General features: G+C 47.3%; 7 protein-coding genes across 7 annotated transcripts; 3 read left to right on the top strand and 4 right to left on the bottom strand.

Annotated features, from left to right (window-relative positions):
* Positions 1 to 17: 17 nt before the first annotated feature.
* F4813DRAFT_35507 (Clavaminate synthase-like protein) lies at positions 18 to 1,701 on the bottom strand. Its single transcript, XM_049242822.1, has 5 exons — positions 917 to 1,701; positions 535 to 849; positions 346 to 484; positions 203 to 292; positions 18 to 153 (listed from the first exon to the last, which is right to left on the bottom strand). Exons 1-5 carry the CDS (start codon positions 1,406 to 1,408, stop codon positions 56 to 58), a joined length of 1,134 nt encoding a protein of 377 aa, XP_049100970.1. The 5' UTR covers positions 1,409 to 1,701; the 3' UTR covers positions 18 to 55.
* Positions 1,702 to 3,213, top strand: F4813DRAFT_35546 (HAD-like protein). The gene has a single exon (XM_049242868.1). The coding sequence runs from the start codon at positions 1,995 to 1,997 to the stop codon at positions 2,889 to 2,891; it is 897 nt and encodes a 298-aa protein (XP_049100969.1). The 5' UTR covers positions 1,702 to 1,994; the 3' UTR covers positions 2,892 to 3,213.
* Positions 3,214 to 5,434, top strand: F4813DRAFT_35547 (uncharacterized protein). The gene is made up of 5 exons (XM_049242870.1): positions 3,214 to 3,731; positions 3,878 to 4,140; positions 4,274 to 4,468; positions 4,604 to 4,756; positions 4,826 to 5,434. The coding sequence occupies exons 1-5, from the start codon at positions 3,535 to 3,537 to the stop codon at positions 5,035 to 5,037; spliced, it is 1,020 nt and encodes a 339-aa protein (XP_049100968.1). The 5' UTR covers positions 3,214 to 3,534; the 3' UTR covers positions 5,038 to 5,434.
* Positions 5,308 to 8,020, bottom strand: F4813DRAFT_355385 (Metallo-dependent phosphatase-like protein). Its single transcript, XM_049242859.1, has 4 exons — positions 7,492 to 8,020; positions 6,820 to 7,409; positions 5,836 to 6,749; positions 5,308 to 5,784 (listed from the first exon to the last, which is right to left on the bottom strand). Exons 1-4 carry the CDS (start codon positions 7,682 to 7,684, stop codon positions 5,769 to 5,771), a joined length of 1,713 nt encoding a protein of 570 aa, XP_049100967.1. The 5' UTR covers positions 7,685 to 8,020; the 3' UTR covers positions 5,308 to 5,768.
* A 436-nt stretch (positions 8,021 to 8,456) lies between these two features.
* F4813DRAFT_395451 (short chain dehydrogenase) lies at positions 8,457 to 10,332 on the bottom strand (the record flags this gene model as incomplete). The annotated part of the gene is made up of 6 exons (XM_049247698.1): positions 8,457 to 9,146; positions 9,200 to 9,332; positions 9,388 to 9,771; positions 9,833 to 9,926; positions 9,995 to 10,079; positions 10,166 to 10,332. The coding sequence occupies 6 exons, from the start codon at positions 10,330 to 10,332 to the stop codon at positions 9,032 to 9,034; spliced, it is 978 nt and encodes a 325-aa protein (XP_049100966.1). The 3' UTR covers positions 8,457 to 9,031.
* Positions 10,333 to 11,076: 744 nt separating this feature from the next.
* F4813DRAFT_35460 (Trimethyllysine dioxygenase) lies at positions 11,077 to 13,136 on the bottom strand. The gene is made up of 10 exons (XM_049242772.1): positions 13,001 to 13,136; positions 12,775 to 12,942; positions 12,694 to 12,711; positions 12,573 to 12,639; positions 12,461 to 12,521; positions 12,313 to 12,400; positions 12,142 to 12,259; positions 11,466 to 12,084; positions 11,341 to 11,412; positions 11,077 to 11,275 (listed from the first exon to the last, which is right to left on the bottom strand). The coding sequence occupies exons 1-10, from the start codon at positions 13,045 to 13,047 to the stop codon at positions 11,196 to 11,198; spliced, it is 1,338 nt and encodes a 445-aa protein (XP_049100965.1). The 5' UTR covers positions 13,048 to 13,136; the 3' UTR covers positions 11,077 to 11,195.
* A 667-nt stretch (positions 13,137 to 13,803) lies between these two features.
* Positions 13,804 to 15,504, top strand: F4813DRAFT_395449 (uncharacterized protein; the record flags this gene model as incomplete). The annotated part of the gene is made up of 1 exon (XM_049247697.1): positions 13,804 to 15,504. The coding sequence occupies one exon, from the start codon at positions 13,804 to 13,806 to the stop codon at positions 15,445 to 15,447; it is 1,644 nt and encodes a 547-aa protein (XP_049100964.1). The 3' UTR covers positions 15,448 to 15,504.
* Positions 15,505 to 15,508: the final 4 nt, after the last annotated feature.

Below are 15,508 nucleotides of genomic sequence, written 5' to 3'. Positions count from 1 at the left end.
GCGAAATCATAACCTCGCCTCGAATAGGATCAGGTGAAGAAGCGAAATGCCCAATCTACATAGCCACCACAGTAGCACTTGGGGCCACTGCTTTTTTGGCTTCTTGATTCTTGAGAAAGTCATCTCTCACAATCTTGAATCTCATCTGACACCCTAGAGTTCATCAATTAGGGATACCCTCAAGCTGGATGTGGAAACTTACAGTCACCGCAAGAAATGGGTTTATATTTGGCCGGATTACTCTCCGAGGTACACGAGGGAACAACGCCCTCGACGCAGTTGAAGTTAAGACCTAGCAAACGAGTGAGCGAATATCTCAAGGAACCCGACGGGATAGTGATATACCAAAGAAGAATGGTAGAGAGACGCGTTCTCCATTGGACTCATTTGTGACTCTGTGGACAGTGGACTTATAAATATCATTGCAGAGCCGCATCATGAAGTCTCCAATGTTGACAACGAGAGTTCCTTCAATTGGAGGTGCCTTCAGAAACTGTCAGCATCGGTTGACTCTTCATGCCATCCGTGTCTCACCTTTAGCCATTGTCCCTCTTTGGACAGCACCTGCAAACCACCTACGCCGTCTTGCCACAAGAGCGTAAACAGCTGCAGGTCTGTGTGACTTCCTAGACCAACAAACTTGTTTTCAACTTCTTCTACAGTCCTTGGCGGATAGTAATTAAAGACGGCATCTGCTCCTGGGTGTGTGACTTTGTCGTCCCAGTAATCTTCTTCTAGGTCCAGCGAAAGAGCAAATACTCTGACCAGTCTTCTAGCTAGAGTTAAGCAGCTCCTCCAATATGCGAGAGCGTCCTCCTTGAAGCTCGGCAAATGCTTTGTGCCCTCCCACTACAACACTAAAATCAGCTAATTGGGTACGACTCAAAGTAGATAAATGGTGGTAGAATATACGTACAACAAACTCCTCTGCGCGAATCCATGATCTCACCTCGTCAGGAAGCTCAGAAATGTCCATTGGATGATCTGGATCGATCTCTGGGCTATATCGAAATGAAAATGACTCTCTGACATCGACACTCTCGGTGCGAGAGATTTGAGCCGTCCGGTTTCCAAGGTATCCGTTATAATACTTGCTATGTGACCTAGAGTCCACTAGCATCTTCTTCTCTAGCGGCTGTCTCATGAAGTTGACTACTTGCTTCTTGCATTGAGCAATGACTTCTTCCGGTATACCATGATTCTTGATATAGAAGAAGCCGTTGTTAGTGGCAGCTGATCTGACATTATCGGCGACGCTTTTACGGTCGGAGAGCCTCTCGGAAAACATAAGCGCCAAGTCGATAATTGGGATCTCATCAGCCGTACAGTCCCGAGGAGGATTCGGCAATACATCTCGGTAGACCGGGCCAAGAGCTGTCCGGAGTTCAAGTTTCGTAATTCCAGCCATTGTGATTTATATGAACGTCTCAAACTTTAAGTAATATGAAGAAAGAGGTTGTGTATAGGGTTGAGTTTAATTCAACGGCTCGCGAGCTTCTTATATCTTCAAAGTCTCAAAGTCAATTACCTCAGCAAGCAGCAGCAAGCAGCAGCAGTGAGATAGATGGCCCCGTTGAGTGAGGGGTCTTATGCAGAAACTCGCAGATTATCCAATAACAAGACACAAGCCCTTGCAGTTCATCAACATGCACAACATCTATAGTTGATGGCATCCAATGCGCAACTAATCGAGTTCCTAGTTTTCCAAGCTCCCTTCCTATACATTATTTCAGTGGCATGTTTAGTCGAACCAAAAAGCTTGGGATAAGTAGTAGTTGAGCCGATCTCCTCCGGCCACCGGCGGCCAAGTCTAGCTTAAACGAATAAAGCCATCAAACCCCGGCGGGAGTAACCGGTTCCCAATCTCGCATCTTACTTACCCTACTACTTGGTCCAATACCAAATGCAAAATACGAGCCGCCGGACATTCCCAGCTAACTATACGTAATCTATAAATTCGAATCATTCATCACTTTATCCTACTTATTTCAGTTATGGTGACTGTGGATCAAAGTCAGGGTCCGGGACCGATCTCTGGGGTCGGTTCTCAAACCCTTCCCCCAATTCGGGCGTGCCTGTTTGACATGGACGGTCTCCTTATTAACACGGAGGATTTATACACTCTTTGCGCCGACATAGTCCTGACCAAATACGGACGGCCCCATCTCCCCTGGTCCATCAAGGCTCAGCTCATGGGCGTCCCTGGCTCATCCCACGGCGACACCTTTCACAGCTGGGCCCAGCTACCAATCTCAAGAGAGCAGTTCAAAGAGGAACAAACTGGACAGCACCGGATCCATTTCCCCGAATGCAAGCCCCTCCCAGGGGTAGAGAAGCTCCTCAAGGATCTCAAGAGTGCACATGGTACGCAGGGGCTATCGGTCGAAATTGCTCTCGCTACGAGTAGCCATAAAGCGAACTACGAGCTAAAGACTTCGCGGCCAGAAACGAAGGCTGTTCTTGATCTAATTCCAGAGGAACACCGAGTCCTAGGAGACGATCCCAGGATCCAACGTGGCAAACCGGCTCCTGACATCTACCTGCTTGCCCTGCAGGCAATTAACTCATCACTACCTGAAGGCATCCCGAAGATCACGCCCAACGAGTGCCTAGTCTTCGAAGACAGCGTCCTAGGCGTAGAGGCAGGGCGGAGGGCAGGCATGAGGGCCGTATGGGTTCCTCATCCCGGCCTCGCCGCCGAGTACAAAGGCAAAGAGAAAGAGGTGCTTGCCGGGAGAACAGCGTTATATCCGATTGGCAATGACGAGCAACTCGGCGCGATCGACGATGGCCGGGCCGAACAGCTTGTTAGCCTGGAGAACTTCCCTTATGACAAGTTTGGTATTGTTGTTCCCCAGGACGCGAATCATCCCACTATGGATAGTAGGTAACAGAAGTGCGCCTTGGCAATATTATTTTCGTACAGGCATAGTTCAGCGACGATAATGAGTTACGTGACTGTCTGTCTAGTCGCTGCGTTTACATATAAACTGTGATAATACCGCCCCGGATGGGAGACAACCAAGTCAAATAGGTACCTAAGGTAGATAAGCAAGTAGCTACATACCAATCCCACAGGTGGCCACGGGTGGGAATGGTTCGCTACGTATTAACCCGCCAAGCGAACCACCTCTCGTTGTGGGGTCACATAATACACAGCAAGTTGCAACCGAGATGGTGCTATACTCCAAAGTAGAGGCGTAAAGATCTAGGTTAGGCAGATTAACCTCAACCTGCGTCTCAACCGTGGAACGTATCCAAGTGCGGGGAGATGGATGAACTTGCGATCGGCATCGTGTCCTTTCCCGACGCGACACGGCATTGAAAAGGTGCTAAGATAAAAGGAGGGGATAGCGTTATTTCATCATGGCATATTATGAGCGTAGCATTTTACCCATCTATCCATGGCAAGAAAACACTCGATCTACAACTGTCTACAATAGAAGCATTTAGTCAAAATCCCAAATAACTCACTTGACTTATACATATCACATACATACCACATACATACCACATACATAGGTACACACAACCATGGCTCCGCCCGTCTCCGGATTCAAGCTCAACAGCAACAACATCCCGAACTTCGAGGACCTCCCTCTACGCCAGTCAGACCCGCACTACTCGGCATGGGGTCTATACGGCGACAAAGACGAGCTCGGAACACTCAACCGACTAACAGACGAGCGGGTAGCCGCCGCAGCCAAGAACGAGATCAAGACAGGCCACCGGTATGCATACCTACCTACCTACCTACCTACCTACATAACCTCCCTCTTCCTCATCCTCCTACCTACTCCACCCCCACCACCACCACCACCACCACCACCACCACAACAACAACAACCTCACCCAGCTAACCCCGTCCCAAATCCAGCATCTCCCTAAACTGGCCTCTCAACGCGCAGCCCCAAAAGTCCTTCTTCGCGCGCCACGTATTCACGCAGTCCCTGATCCGCAAGACCCCGCGCGTCGTCAACGACGACGTCTGGACCTTCAACTCCCAGGTGTCCACGCAGTGGGACGGCCTGCGCCACTATGCCTACCAGCGCGAGGCGCGCTTTTATAACGGCGTGACTATGGAGGATATACACGGCGTCCGCGAGGATGGCGGGAAGACTACGGTGAATGGGATACACGGTGCGTTTACTTTTTGGAGAAGGGGGAAGGGGGAAGGGGGAAGGGGGTTGGTATATATATATATATATATATATATATACGTGTGGTGTGTGTATGTGTATGTGTGTGCCGTGATGGGCTAACAAGCCAACAGCATGGGCGGAACAGGGTATCGTAGGCCGCGGCGTCTTAGTCGATTACCACAGCTGGCGGCTCGCGCAGCCTGCTGCTGACCTTAAGCCCTACGACCCGTTTAAGAACGATGCGATCCCGCTTGAGGATCTACAGGCGTGTCTAGCTGCGCAAGGGACTGAGGCTAAATTCGGTGATATCTTGTTCATCCGCTCAGGCACGCATTTCCCCCTATCCTATCTTATCCTATCCTAACCTATCATTCTTAACTCAATCTCTTCCCCCTTAGCTTTATTTCAGACAGGTACCTACCTATGTAGGTACTCAGACAGTATACTAACAACACCCATAGGCTTCACAGCAACCTATCCCCAGAAAACTGAGGCCGATCTCAGCGCCTACCAAGCTGTGGTCCCGCATCACTTCGGTGGCGTCGAGCGGTCGGAAGCTATGCTGCGCTGGATCTGGGAGCACTTCTCGGCTGTGGCAGGGGACCAACCCTCTTGTACGTAGCCTCTAATCCCTAATCCCTAACCTTCTACCTTGCCCCTTACCGCTGACACCCATCCCATAGTCGAGAGCTGGCCCGCGCCCCCCGACTCCCCGCACATCCTGCACGAAGTCCTTCTTTCTGGCTGGGGATGTCCGATCGGCGAATTATTTGACCTAGAAAAGCTCGCCGCATACTGCGAGGCGCAGAAACGCTGGTCCTTCTTCGTCGTCAGCGAGCCATGCAATGTCCCCGGCGGTGTCGCTAGTCCGCCCAATATACTCGCTATTTTCTAGATTATACGATCAGTGCAGATATGTGAGCCGGGTTGGAATTGGGCGATGTTGTGTATAGGTGGGATAAGGAAAGCCTCTACCGCTGTCAAAGGAGAGTTAGAGGCCTATTAAAAGGATAGATAGATAGGTAACTTCGCTTTAGCCACGCTATCCACTAACTACCTAAAGATGGGCTATCAAGCCGTCGACGTAGGGATGAAATGAGACTAGTTTGGGAGTCGAAGAATCTAGGAGTTAGACCTCGTTAATATCATGATTAGCTGTCCCATGAGCCAAGTATCTGTCTAATTCAGTAATCACGTGTCTAAGTGCTTTAGTATAATGTTAAATCGGCTTTACAGATAACAGTAGATCAAAGGCCAGATATTCGTAGGGCTAGTACCGTCCTACGGCTCTGGCACAGTTCCAAGATTTTCATTAACTCGCCAAGTATCGTAAGACATCCTTTTCCCAACACCGTGTTCGTCTCAATTATGCGTCAGTCACATGAAACTGTATCGTCCAGCTTGTCTCATTAGAGCCCCTTGAATCCTCGGCATTGTGATATTAGAGCAATAATCCAGGCAAGGCTTCACTAGTATCATTCGAAGAGTTACCAAAAGTACTGCCTTGATAGGATGTTCTAATCTGCTAAGCCAAGATATGCATCAAGTGCAACCACTATAAACGGGAACACCGAGGTGATGTTCACCCACTATCTTAACGATTAGCTGATATATACTCGCACTGGATCATCGCTTGCGATCCCTGCTTGATTGTAAGCGGATGCTGACAGGATGATAACAAATTAGTACTTACGTGCTCAACCTCCTGGAAAGAGTCTGTAGTTTCTTATCATTATCAGCCTCCCGGGAGGCCCTCTCTAATGCCTGCTGTCGTTCCTCATCTTGGTGCTTCTGAACTTCCTCATGACTAGGTGGCAACCTCTCGTTCTGGAGATCAACTTTCCTAGCATCCTCGAAGGTGTTGATAGCATTCTTGATCCCTTCTGCGCCAAGCATGAGTGTACCCGCAGGTAGTCGTCCGCCGGATACGGTCTTGAGTTCCGTAACCCTCTCAGATTCCTCCCGAAGTACCTGGAACACTCGTGATAGTCGACCAATGGCCAAGATTTTGTTCTTAATAGCCCGTCTCTTGTACTCAATCGAATCCGGATCTGATAAAGGACCCCCGAGCGGAGGCGACTGCGGACCAGGAGATGACGATAGAGGTGTTTCCTCTTTAAGCTCCTCCTCTGAGCAGGTATGCAGGATGGCGATTAGCATATCAGTAATCTTCTCACCAACAAACGGCAAAGACCAAGTAAATACGTCCATAAAGTTAGGGAGCCAATACGGATGCGGTGTGCAATTGAACTGCCGAATGTTCATAACGTTGTTCTCGTATTTCAATACCGCCGCCTTGTTGTTGTAAACGTCGAGGTAGTTGGGCGCGGAGAATATGGTCATAACGCTCGGGAATCCAGTGGTTCTAGTCTTACGGTACATGCGATAACCGGCGTCTTGAGCCTCGTGTGCTCGAATTATGGAGAGCAGGTTGTTCTTCTCTAAGAACGCGCATGCTGCAGGGTAGGAGAAAAAATACGAACAGCCGCGTACATGATTGTGCATGAAGTATTCGCTAGTCTTCTCCTGGCCAAAATCCTCTAGGGGGTCAGCCCATAGGATATCGCACATCAATCCTTGGGTAGGCGGTTCCCGGAAGCGATCAATCTATCTCAGGTCAGCAACAAACTACATCTTACACTAGAGACAAGGCTAAGAGGAATATTCGAGGACCTACATTTCTCAGATCATCCAAAGTATGTAGCTCGGGGCTGAGCCCTCCATGGATGCAGAGGAATTGTTTATTCATGACAGCGGCAAGCGGAAGGGAGCAGAAGGATTCCATACAAGCTTCGTAGATAGCTTCGGAGTATTTGTGCTTGCACTCAAGCTTGAAGGTGAAGTAGTCGGTCAAATGGCGACACTCGTGATTCCCGCGTAGCAACCAAAGAGTTTTTGGGTAATGTATCTTCAGACACCACAGGTATAGAACACACTCGATACTGAAGTAGCCTCGATCGACGTAATCGCCAAGGAAAAGATACCTAGTCTCAGCCGGATCGCCCCCGACTTCGAAAAGTTTCATCAAATCGTAGTATTGGCCGTGAACGTCACCGCAGACTGTTATAGGAGCATCCATCTCCAGTAGGTTAGGCTCGCTACGTAGGAGCTCAGTGCCGGTCTTGATGATCCATAAGGCTTGCTCATCGGTCAATCGACCCTCGCGATAAAAGTGCTGCTTCAAAAAAGTAATGTTAGGTTTCGTATGGGTATCATCCTCGAAAAACTGCTCGTCGGTAGGCTTGAATGTGGCGGGCGCTTGAACATCTAGATACCCAGTCGGTCAGTCAATCAGCATTTTGTCTGAGTGGCGGGGTAGTTCCTCGGAATTTGGGTTTGAGCAGCCTACCTTTGCAGACCCGTTCCATAGTGCTAACTTGTGTGCCATCTTCCATAGTATGGATACTGAAGTCGATCTCAGGGAGAGGCTTCTTCTCCTGAATAGCGCGAATGGCATTGTCGACCTGAACCTGGACGTTGCGTTGATCTGGCGCTGAGCCCGCAGGGGGGGAGAAAGGCGCCTGGCCCTCTCCAGCGTCCATGGTGAAATGTAGGTGATGAACGATGATGCGCCTTTAGCTACGAGGATCGGATAGTAGCAGCGCTTCACGCAGCAAAAGTGTATAGAGAAATAGGGAATAAAATTAAGTTAATTTGGAGATCTATTGGGCCGTTGAAGGTAGTGGATATGTTGAATGTTGAAGAAGAAGTGGAAAAGAGCACGAGGGCTGAAACTGGAGAATAATAATGAAAATGATGAGTTAGCAAGTTAGGCGGCGGAAGGCAGGCAGGATTGGCAAGGCACGAAAACCGATTGTGTTACTTCTTCGTTACGTGCTGTGTACCTATGCTACACTAAAGATTATGTACTTGCTCTTGCACCTCCTGAAAGCTAGAGCTTGCTGTATTGGCTAGTGTACATGTAAGTCCTATCTTAGTACATTTCTAATATATTGTAAATGTATTGTATAATACGATATGTACAATGCGGTGTAATACGCGGCAAGTGGAGTAAGGAGTACAAAAAAGGTACTTGAATTCTAGACCTTCAGGTTGAGCTACGTTAGGTACATATGTACATACCGATGTACCTACCTCTTATGTGACTTCGAAAAGTGATATGACATAGGAGGTAAAAAGTCCAACCAGATGTGGTTGGTTTATGCGATTCTCGGTGTGAATTAAGAATAGATTCTCGTACCTAATCTAGGTACCTAACCTAGGAGATCTGATAATACATTTTCCGAGCATGTGCATTTTATATAAATATTTAACTCATGATCAGGGGTAACAGAAGCTTAGGTCGATACTCAATGCTCTTATCTACGCCACAATACAGATGCGATAAGAACTATTCGAATAACCAGCCTACATGTCTAGGTTAAATAGGTACCTCTTAATTCGATGCGGGCAATTGCTGTCTACATATACCTATGTACACGTATATAAGGGGTTAACAGAAGGCATCTGTCGTGCCTTTCGAAATGCAATTACACTAGAAGGAGCCTTCCATAATGCGTAAAAACATATGCTCAGCCCTGACGATGACTTCATCCATAATAAACGCATGACCTAACTGTCCTCTATCTATGTACCTCCTATGTATGTACACTTAGCTTAGTACCTCTTACACGTAATGCTTAGCTAAGACGGGTTACAAAGTACATCCTAATCTTTTGTCAGAAATTCGACAACCAAAATTGACCATCAAGGTTCAAACGCAGCTCTTTAATTTATTCATAAGGGTATCCTGACAAGCTTCAAGAATCTAGACGCCTACCTTCTCCAAAAACAACGACAGAGAAACGCCTCTAACACCAAGAGTCTAGCGCTATGAAAGTTCCCATTTATCCCAACCAGAAAGGCTAACAGATATCTCAACGCTTCGTTTACGGCGCGCAGTAGCCGCCGTCAACAATGATGTCGATACCAGTCGTATACGAGGAGGCGTCAGAAGCCAGGTACAGATAGGTGCCTTTCAATTCTTCAGGCTCGCCCTCCCGTCTACAGTCAGGGTTAGACGATGAAGTTACGATGGTGGCAAAGGAGGAACCTACCCCATCGGGATCTTGTCCTTGAAGACTTTCTTGGTCTCGGGGGGAATGAAGGCGGAAATATCCGTCTTAATGTAACCCGGGGAAACTGAGTTGGCACGCGCAAAGCCAACCCACTCAACCGCTAATGACTTGCCTACGACTAGTGTAAGTATGGAAACCTTGAGGTTGCATGGCCAGGATAAACCTACAGGCATGAGTGATCGCGGCTTTAGACGCGTTGTATACGGTCTGCTGCTGAGGAATATTGACAATGTGACCGCTCATGCTAGCGGTGCTGATGAAACTGCCATAGCTGAAGTTTTCCAGCGGCTGTCCGTCGACAGTAGTGCCCTCCTTCTTCTGCCGCCTCCAATGCAGGGCGGCAGCTCGTGCGCAAAACAGGGTGCCGTCAATATTAACCTTCAACACTTTCTGCATCGTCTCGAGTGGGCCATCGATGAAGGGTCCGTCCTCCCACGCGATACCTGAGTTCGCAACAAAGATATCGAGTCTACCGTTAAACTCGTTAACGATTTCGTCAACGGCGGCCTGAACCGTTTCCCATGTCGATACGTTGACCTGGTAAGCCTTGCCTATTCATCGAATTTCAGATTAGGTGCATTAGAGCTTCGAGGTTCAAGACAATTCACTCACACTTAACGCCGTAAGTTTTCTCGATATTAGCAGCTTCCTCCAAGGCCTTCTTGTTGGAGTTGTACCATATCGCAACATTAGCTCCCGCTTCAGCCTAGTACAAGTTAGTCTACCACGGCAGAACAAATTGTCGGTACCGTTAGAAGCCTTTCGGTTTTCAACGGGCTCTGTAGATCTATTACTGGGGTCGATTGTAAAGGTCGGGGCTTTTATAGAAGCACTGAAATAACAATGCGTTATCCACTTACTGTCCTTTGTTAGTATATGTTCAATGCTACAGATAAGATGGCACAGGAAACATTAAGGTAAGTACAGGGATGTGGACTGCGAAACAGGGTGTCGTTCATACCAAACGCATGAGCTATCGAGAGACCAATTCCAGCGCCAGCGCCAGAGACGATAGCCGTCTTTCCTTTAAGGGAAAATAGTGGCAAAACTAGATTAGATTTAGGAGGTTCTGTAATGTCATGTTTGAAAGTGCCAGTGTTCATATCAGCCATCTTGACGGTTTGGTCTGTATAAGACGGTCTAGAAAATCAGAAAAGCGGGAAGGCGTAGTAAACCGAGAATGAGTACCGAGAGTTAGTATTCTTTGTTCTAGACAAGCAAAGAGGAACGAGAGAGATTTAAATAGCAGGCGACGCATGGCGGAAAAAAAAACATTAGAATTGATTGTATATAAAGACGTGGTATAAAGAACGTGGTATCCTGCAAACTACCAGGCCCTATACGATAATCACCGAATTATGCCGACGTGATGGGCCCGGGCCGAAGATGACGTCCAGTTGCAGTAAAGGGTCGCCTGCTAAGATCTATACCCTGCAAGCAAACTGCGGAGTAGTAACCGCCTAAAGCGAATTGTGAAAGCTGGTTTGCCAGAGCGTCTGACTACTGCAGCTCTTATTTAAGTGGCCATCCAAAACAGCGTGGGATTGATGCGCCAAATGCAAGCTGGTGAACTCGTGGGCTCGTCTTGCAGTAACGCATGGAGGGTATCGAGATAAGCGCAAGCTAGGTAGATTCCAGCTTTCGATCTATGTATAGGGTGTAGACTGCTTTGGTCGTTTCCCCCAGACATTAGGCAATGGGGCAGTGAGGGGGGGACCACTTGATACCCGCCAGGCATGTTGGAGAAGTTAAGGAATAACAATGTTACTGTACAAAATATAACGTAAGAACAAGGTGAGTCAAGTTAACGGGTTGCCAAATAAGGCAAATAAAATACCTAACTCTGCGTAAGTACACCGGTGTTACTTTTGTCGTCTCTTAGCCTCCAAAATCCCGGGTCTGAACCTGACAGCCAAGGGATATTTCTGCCCGAGCATGTTATGCCGAGTACGGCCGGTACCGCCAGGGATAAAAGTTAGCCTATAATTTGCTTCAGGATCTCGTCCCGTGGGTAATTGGTGTTTCTCCATCTCGAGATAAAATCATCCCGATTGACTAGGGGAATGTTAGTCAGTACTGAATAGCTGTTGCAATACAGATGAAAGGAACATCTGACTCACTATATCCACCGCATATCCTTCGCTCTCCAGTAAAGGCGCTTCTGCCGTGTAAAACCCTCCAGTTATCGAAGACTATAGGCCCATATAATTAGGTAGAAATTCTATTTCAGATCGTGCAGACTCACCTAGAAGATTGCCCGGCTTGAGTTGAAACCAATACTCGATAGACCTTCTTCTCAGGATGTCGTTCCACTTCCTTGCCGCCCTATACCATTCATCTGGAGAGTATATGCTGTCGAAGGGGACGACTCCACGATCGTCATTGTTCCATCTAACTCGATGCGTCTTGCCACTGCTCTCGTCTACCTCGAGAACAGGATACGGTTTGTCAGGTGATATAGTGATCCCCTTATTACCGCTAGCATGCCACGGAAGCTTGACCCGGCTCAGCACCTCAAACGCTGTTGGGTCCTCTTTCTTGAGAATATCCGCAGCATGGAATCCATCGACAAGTAGCGATTTGCCTCCGAGGTTTGTTTCTGGAATGGCTTCGATGCTAAAATCGGTGTGGGAAAGGAGATGGAACGCTTGCAATCCAGCAGGATCGGTGAAGTAAGTCGTGTCAGTATGAGCTCCCAATGCCATGTTGGTGTAAGCGGTGTCGGCAAGGGCGAGGTCCGGTTTGAAGTCGTAAAATCCACCGTAATGTGTCTGTCTTATAAAGGCAATCTTCTCCAGTAGCTCCTTAGTTGGTTCTGCCGAGTCAACTGGCACTCCGGTAACAAATACAAAACCATTGCGCCTCTAAAGATATTCGTAAGTATGTGTCCCCTTTAGCTAGACTGAGTAAGAGAAACTTACGATAAAATCCGTTAAACGGCCGACGGCCTTAGTTTCGTTTGCCGAAAAATCCCGATATTCCAAAGATGGGGGCCAGTTTTGTGAACCCTGTGGTCCTTGTGCTCCGAAATACTCTAATCTATAACATATTGGTCAATTTTCGAGTGATTTTTCAATTAGGGTAAGACGTACTCAATAGACTCTGGTTCTCTCTTATCGAAGTTCAGGTAGAATTCAAGAAAGTCCCATGGATAGAAACTTTCGTGTTCATCTTCGGCCCCTGCAAAAATGAGCATGGTATTATTTAAAGATATTAAGTACAGCGGTACTAAGCTCTTACACTGTATCTTGACTCCATCGTTGTCTACTTCAATATGAGAGGGCTCAACATCTTGGGGTATCTGAATACACTTTAGAATATTTGCAAGTTATACTGGGGAAGACAAGCATACGTGGAACGTATCGAAATTCCTCTGCATAGTACCTTGGTGAACGCAGCTATCGCATCGGCAATTATCCCTTAAAAGATGAGTTATACAACTCTATGGCATCTATCATGGAGGGTTTGCATACCGTAACCATATATTTGGCCTTCGCAAGTGTTAGCATAATAGATATTCCAGTATTTGTGCTTGAACAAAGCTAATTACTTACAGTGTGCACCGTCTCAAGGCTCTAGCAGTACCAGGGTATGAAAAAGTGAGGTAACCACTCGAACTTAACACAAAAGGCTTCTCAGAAGTCGTTGCCAGTGTTCTGACTTGCATTCTGACTTGCAAGTGGTATAAAGGCGGCAGGCTACGGCGAGTTCCGACCGCCCAACTACAAACAAATATTGTCAGCTTTGACTTATCTCAAGTTGAGAATCTAAACCACGAACCTCACCATATGTCGACTGCATCTTATCGTTCTAAAATTAAAACTCATCTTCTAATATAGTGTGTATAAATGGGTGGAGGTATAGGGGTAGGGTATAATAATTAAGCCACTCCTTAGAACTTCGAAGGAAGTTTAAGAAGATTAAAATGGGGTCATGGTAGTGGAGGCCATGATCTATAACCTATTAACCTATTAACCTAGTAGATGTGGCTAAATTTTAGTTCTTACTGCGCCACAAGTAAGCCGGTCTCTTAGACTTATGTATTGTATTACATGTACTATATAATACATGTCTTATATGTAGTGTAACTACCTAAGTCTATGGATATATTAGCGGTATGTAGTAAGGTATTACCCTAGGTTAGTGGTATCTTCTGTCTAACACCTGGGCACTCGAGAACTAGCTGATACATCAATGCATATCAAGATGCTCTTTGAAACTACCGTTCCTATTGTGTAATAATTTTTCGTTGGCTTATAACTGTAGACATAGTTCTATATTATTATACGTTTAATCAGCGCGTAACTTTCTAACATGGAGTATGCCATCAACTTGATTCAAAGCATGTAACTAACTAATATTATAACTAAATCTTAAGGCCAGTTACTCGTTCTATTGTTTTCTCAATCTTTGGTAAGCTACCTTTGTTAACTAATATCAAGTTAGCAACCAACCCAGAATCTTCTCATAGAATGTACACAGTCGTTCGAGAAATATCTACCATCTATTTTATTGCCTATTCAAATATGGCAGAGGTGACTCGATACTGCTGATTCATGAAATATCCCCCAACACCAACTACCATGGCCACAGTTGTAACAGCAAATGAATCCCCAGGTGACTTAGAAGAAGGCCAGGCCAGGCTTAAAAGCACTCGTAGAGTCAGCTGTGTGCGAGATATCACTTACAAAGTTATACCATGCTGCATTGTGAGCCTTATCTTGGTCTCTGCTGGTGGCGTCCTCATCGCAACTCTTGCCTATAACAAGCCCGTACCTCAGAAGCCAGTAATCGTAATATCTATTATGCTTGCAGTATTATTTTTCATCTTCGGTATAGGGGGGTGTTATCTTTACCGCATGAAGCACTACCCTCCTCTGACAGAAGGTCCTAATGCCCCAGACCGCCCACCGGTAAAAACTTGGAAAGACAAGATTAAAAGATGTTGTGAATTAATAATAGAAAAACTCAGTGACGACAAAACCGCCAATGATCCACCGGCAAACGTTCCTCCTTTCCCTCCACAGCCAGAGGCATTGAACGGCCCGGCTGAACTGTCCGGGGCTAATGATCAGGAATCACCGTGGCAGGAGGCTATAGAGCAACCACCTAACGCACAGCTATCCAATACAGCTAGATGCCATAATCCCGTTAATCGCGACCCGAGAAACCACGACGGATCAACACAACCAACCCGTCGGATATCTCGCCGCCCAGTACCTAATTCTCATTACAATTCTATGCAAGCAAATCATACAATACCTAGGAGGCCGGGAAGCAACTATACTGCTTATAGTCCTAATTCTCAAGTGGACAGCTTCCCTATGGATGGGCCATCTTACTGTCACGGCTATCCTTATACTCCGTCTCCCCGACGTCGGGAACCGAAACCGAAAGGGCCAAGGCCGGAACCGCAACCGAGTGTGCCTGAATTTCCATGGCCAGGTCGCCAGGCCGCACGACATGTCGGCCCTCAGATATATTTCACATATATCTCGGACAGCATCAATAGACAAGCATTTGCAGATATATTTCCTAAACCTGTTCGAGGTAGACTTTACATGTTTGAGGACCTCCCGATCTCAGCAGGTATTAGTCCAGAAGCGGCTAAGCCTGAGCAACGAAGTCGGCAGCATAGGAAGAAACCAAGTAAACAACAAGGGAATGCCAGCCCACCAAACAGCCCTGTTACCGAGTCCGAGGATTCGCCAATCAACACACCATCACCATCGCCCAAGCAAAAGCCAAGCTCGCAAAAGCCAGCAAGGAAAGACTCTGACATAACTGCAATCTCCCATCAAGCCAAGGAAAAGGCAGACGAAAAGGGCAAAACGAAAGACACAAGCCCCAGATCCTCGCCTAAACCCCCGCATCGTCGCACTAAACCAGAGCAGCACGAGGCGATCAAAAAGGGGCTGCGCTCTCGCACGACTATAGACAGCAGCGGAGAAGGGGACCAAGAACACCGAGGCCCTAGAGCCCTAGCCGACATTAAGAGAGACATCGAAGAACTAAGCGAGAGGTGGCAGCAACTACTTCACGAAGCGCGTCTGTCGGGAGAACCATCAAGGGGACAAGCATGGCTCAACGGTACATGGGCCGGGTATTCCGATTTTTCGGATCAGAGGCACTCGAGAACATCAACGGGGGTCCATAGCTCAAGGTCTAGCAGCACCCCGTCCATGGCTGTCTCTGAGAGTAGCCCTACAAGATCTTGTGACTGGTAGTTACGGTGGTTAAGGGAGACGTGGGGTGGAATGATAGACTGTAAATGTAGCTGGAACAAAA

Source organism: Daldinia decipiens, assembly GCF_022478715.1.
Source record: "Daldinia decipiens strain CBS 113046 unplaced genomic scaffold F4813scaffold_11, whole genome shotgun sequence".
Lineage (NCBI taxonomy): Eukaryota > Fungi > Ascomycota > Sordariomycetes > Xylariales > Hypoxylaceae > Daldinia > Daldinia decipiens.
Note: the sequence above shows the minus strand (reverse complement) of the source record. Positions and strands in the feature narration are given on the sequence as shown.

Excerpts from the sequence above, each read along its gene's own strand:
- F4813DRAFT_355385 (XM_049242859.1), bottom strand. The coding sequence starts at position 7,684 with ATGGACGCTGGAGAGGGCCAGGCGCCTTTCTCCCCCCCTGCGGGCTCA. Across the intron at positions 7,410-7,491 it reads TATGGAACGGGTCTGCAAAG|ATGTTCAAGCGCCCGCCACA; the intron begins GTAGGCTGCTCA and ends CTGGGTATCTAG. Across the intron at positions 6,750-6,819 it reads CTTTGGATGATCTGAGAAAT|ATTGATCGCTTCCGGGAACC; the intron begins GTAGGTCCTCGA and ends GACCTGAGATAG.
- F4813DRAFT_35460 (XM_049242772.1), bottom strand. The coding sequence starts at position 13,047 with ATGAGTTTTAATTTTAGAACGATAAGATGCAGTCGACATATGGTGAG. Across the intron at positions 12,260-12,312 it reads AGAGAACCAGAGTCTATTGA|ATTAGAGTATTTCGGAGCAC; the intron begins GTACGTCTTACC and ends AATATGTTATAG. Across the intron at positions 11,276-11,340 it reads AAGGATATGCGGTGGATATA|TCAATCGGGATGATTTTATC; the intron begins GTGAGTCAGATG and ends ACATTCCCCTAG.
- F4813DRAFT_35546 (XM_049242868.1), top strand. The coding sequence starts at position 1,995 with ATGGTGACTGTGGATCAAAGTCAGGGTCCGGGACCGATCTCTGGGGTC.
- F4813DRAFT_35507 (XM_049242822.1), bottom strand. The coding sequence starts at position 1,408 with ATGGCTGGAATTACGAAACTTGAACTCCGGACAGCTCTTGGCCCGGTC. Across the intron at positions 293-345 it reads CTCTCTACCATTCTTCTTTG|GTCTTAACTTCAACTGCGTC; the intron begins GTATATCACTAT and ends CTCGTTTGCTAG. Across the intron at positions 154-202 it reads ACCCATTTCTTGCGGTGACT|GGTGTCAGATGAGATTCAAG; the intron begins GTAAGTTTCCAC and ends GATGAACTCTAG.
- F4813DRAFT_35547 (XM_049242870.1), top strand. The coding sequence starts at position 3,535 with ATGGCTCCGCCCGTCTCCGGATTCAAGCTCAACAGCAACAACATCCCG. Across the intron at positions 4,469-4,603 it reads TATCTTGTTCATCCGCTCAG|GCTTCACAGCAACCTATCCC; the intron begins GCACGCATTTCC and ends CAACACCCATAG. Across the intron at positions 4,757-4,825 it reads GGCAGGGGACCAACCCTCTT|TCGAGAGCTGGCCCGCGCCC; the intron begins GTACGTAGCCTC and ends CCCATCCCATAG.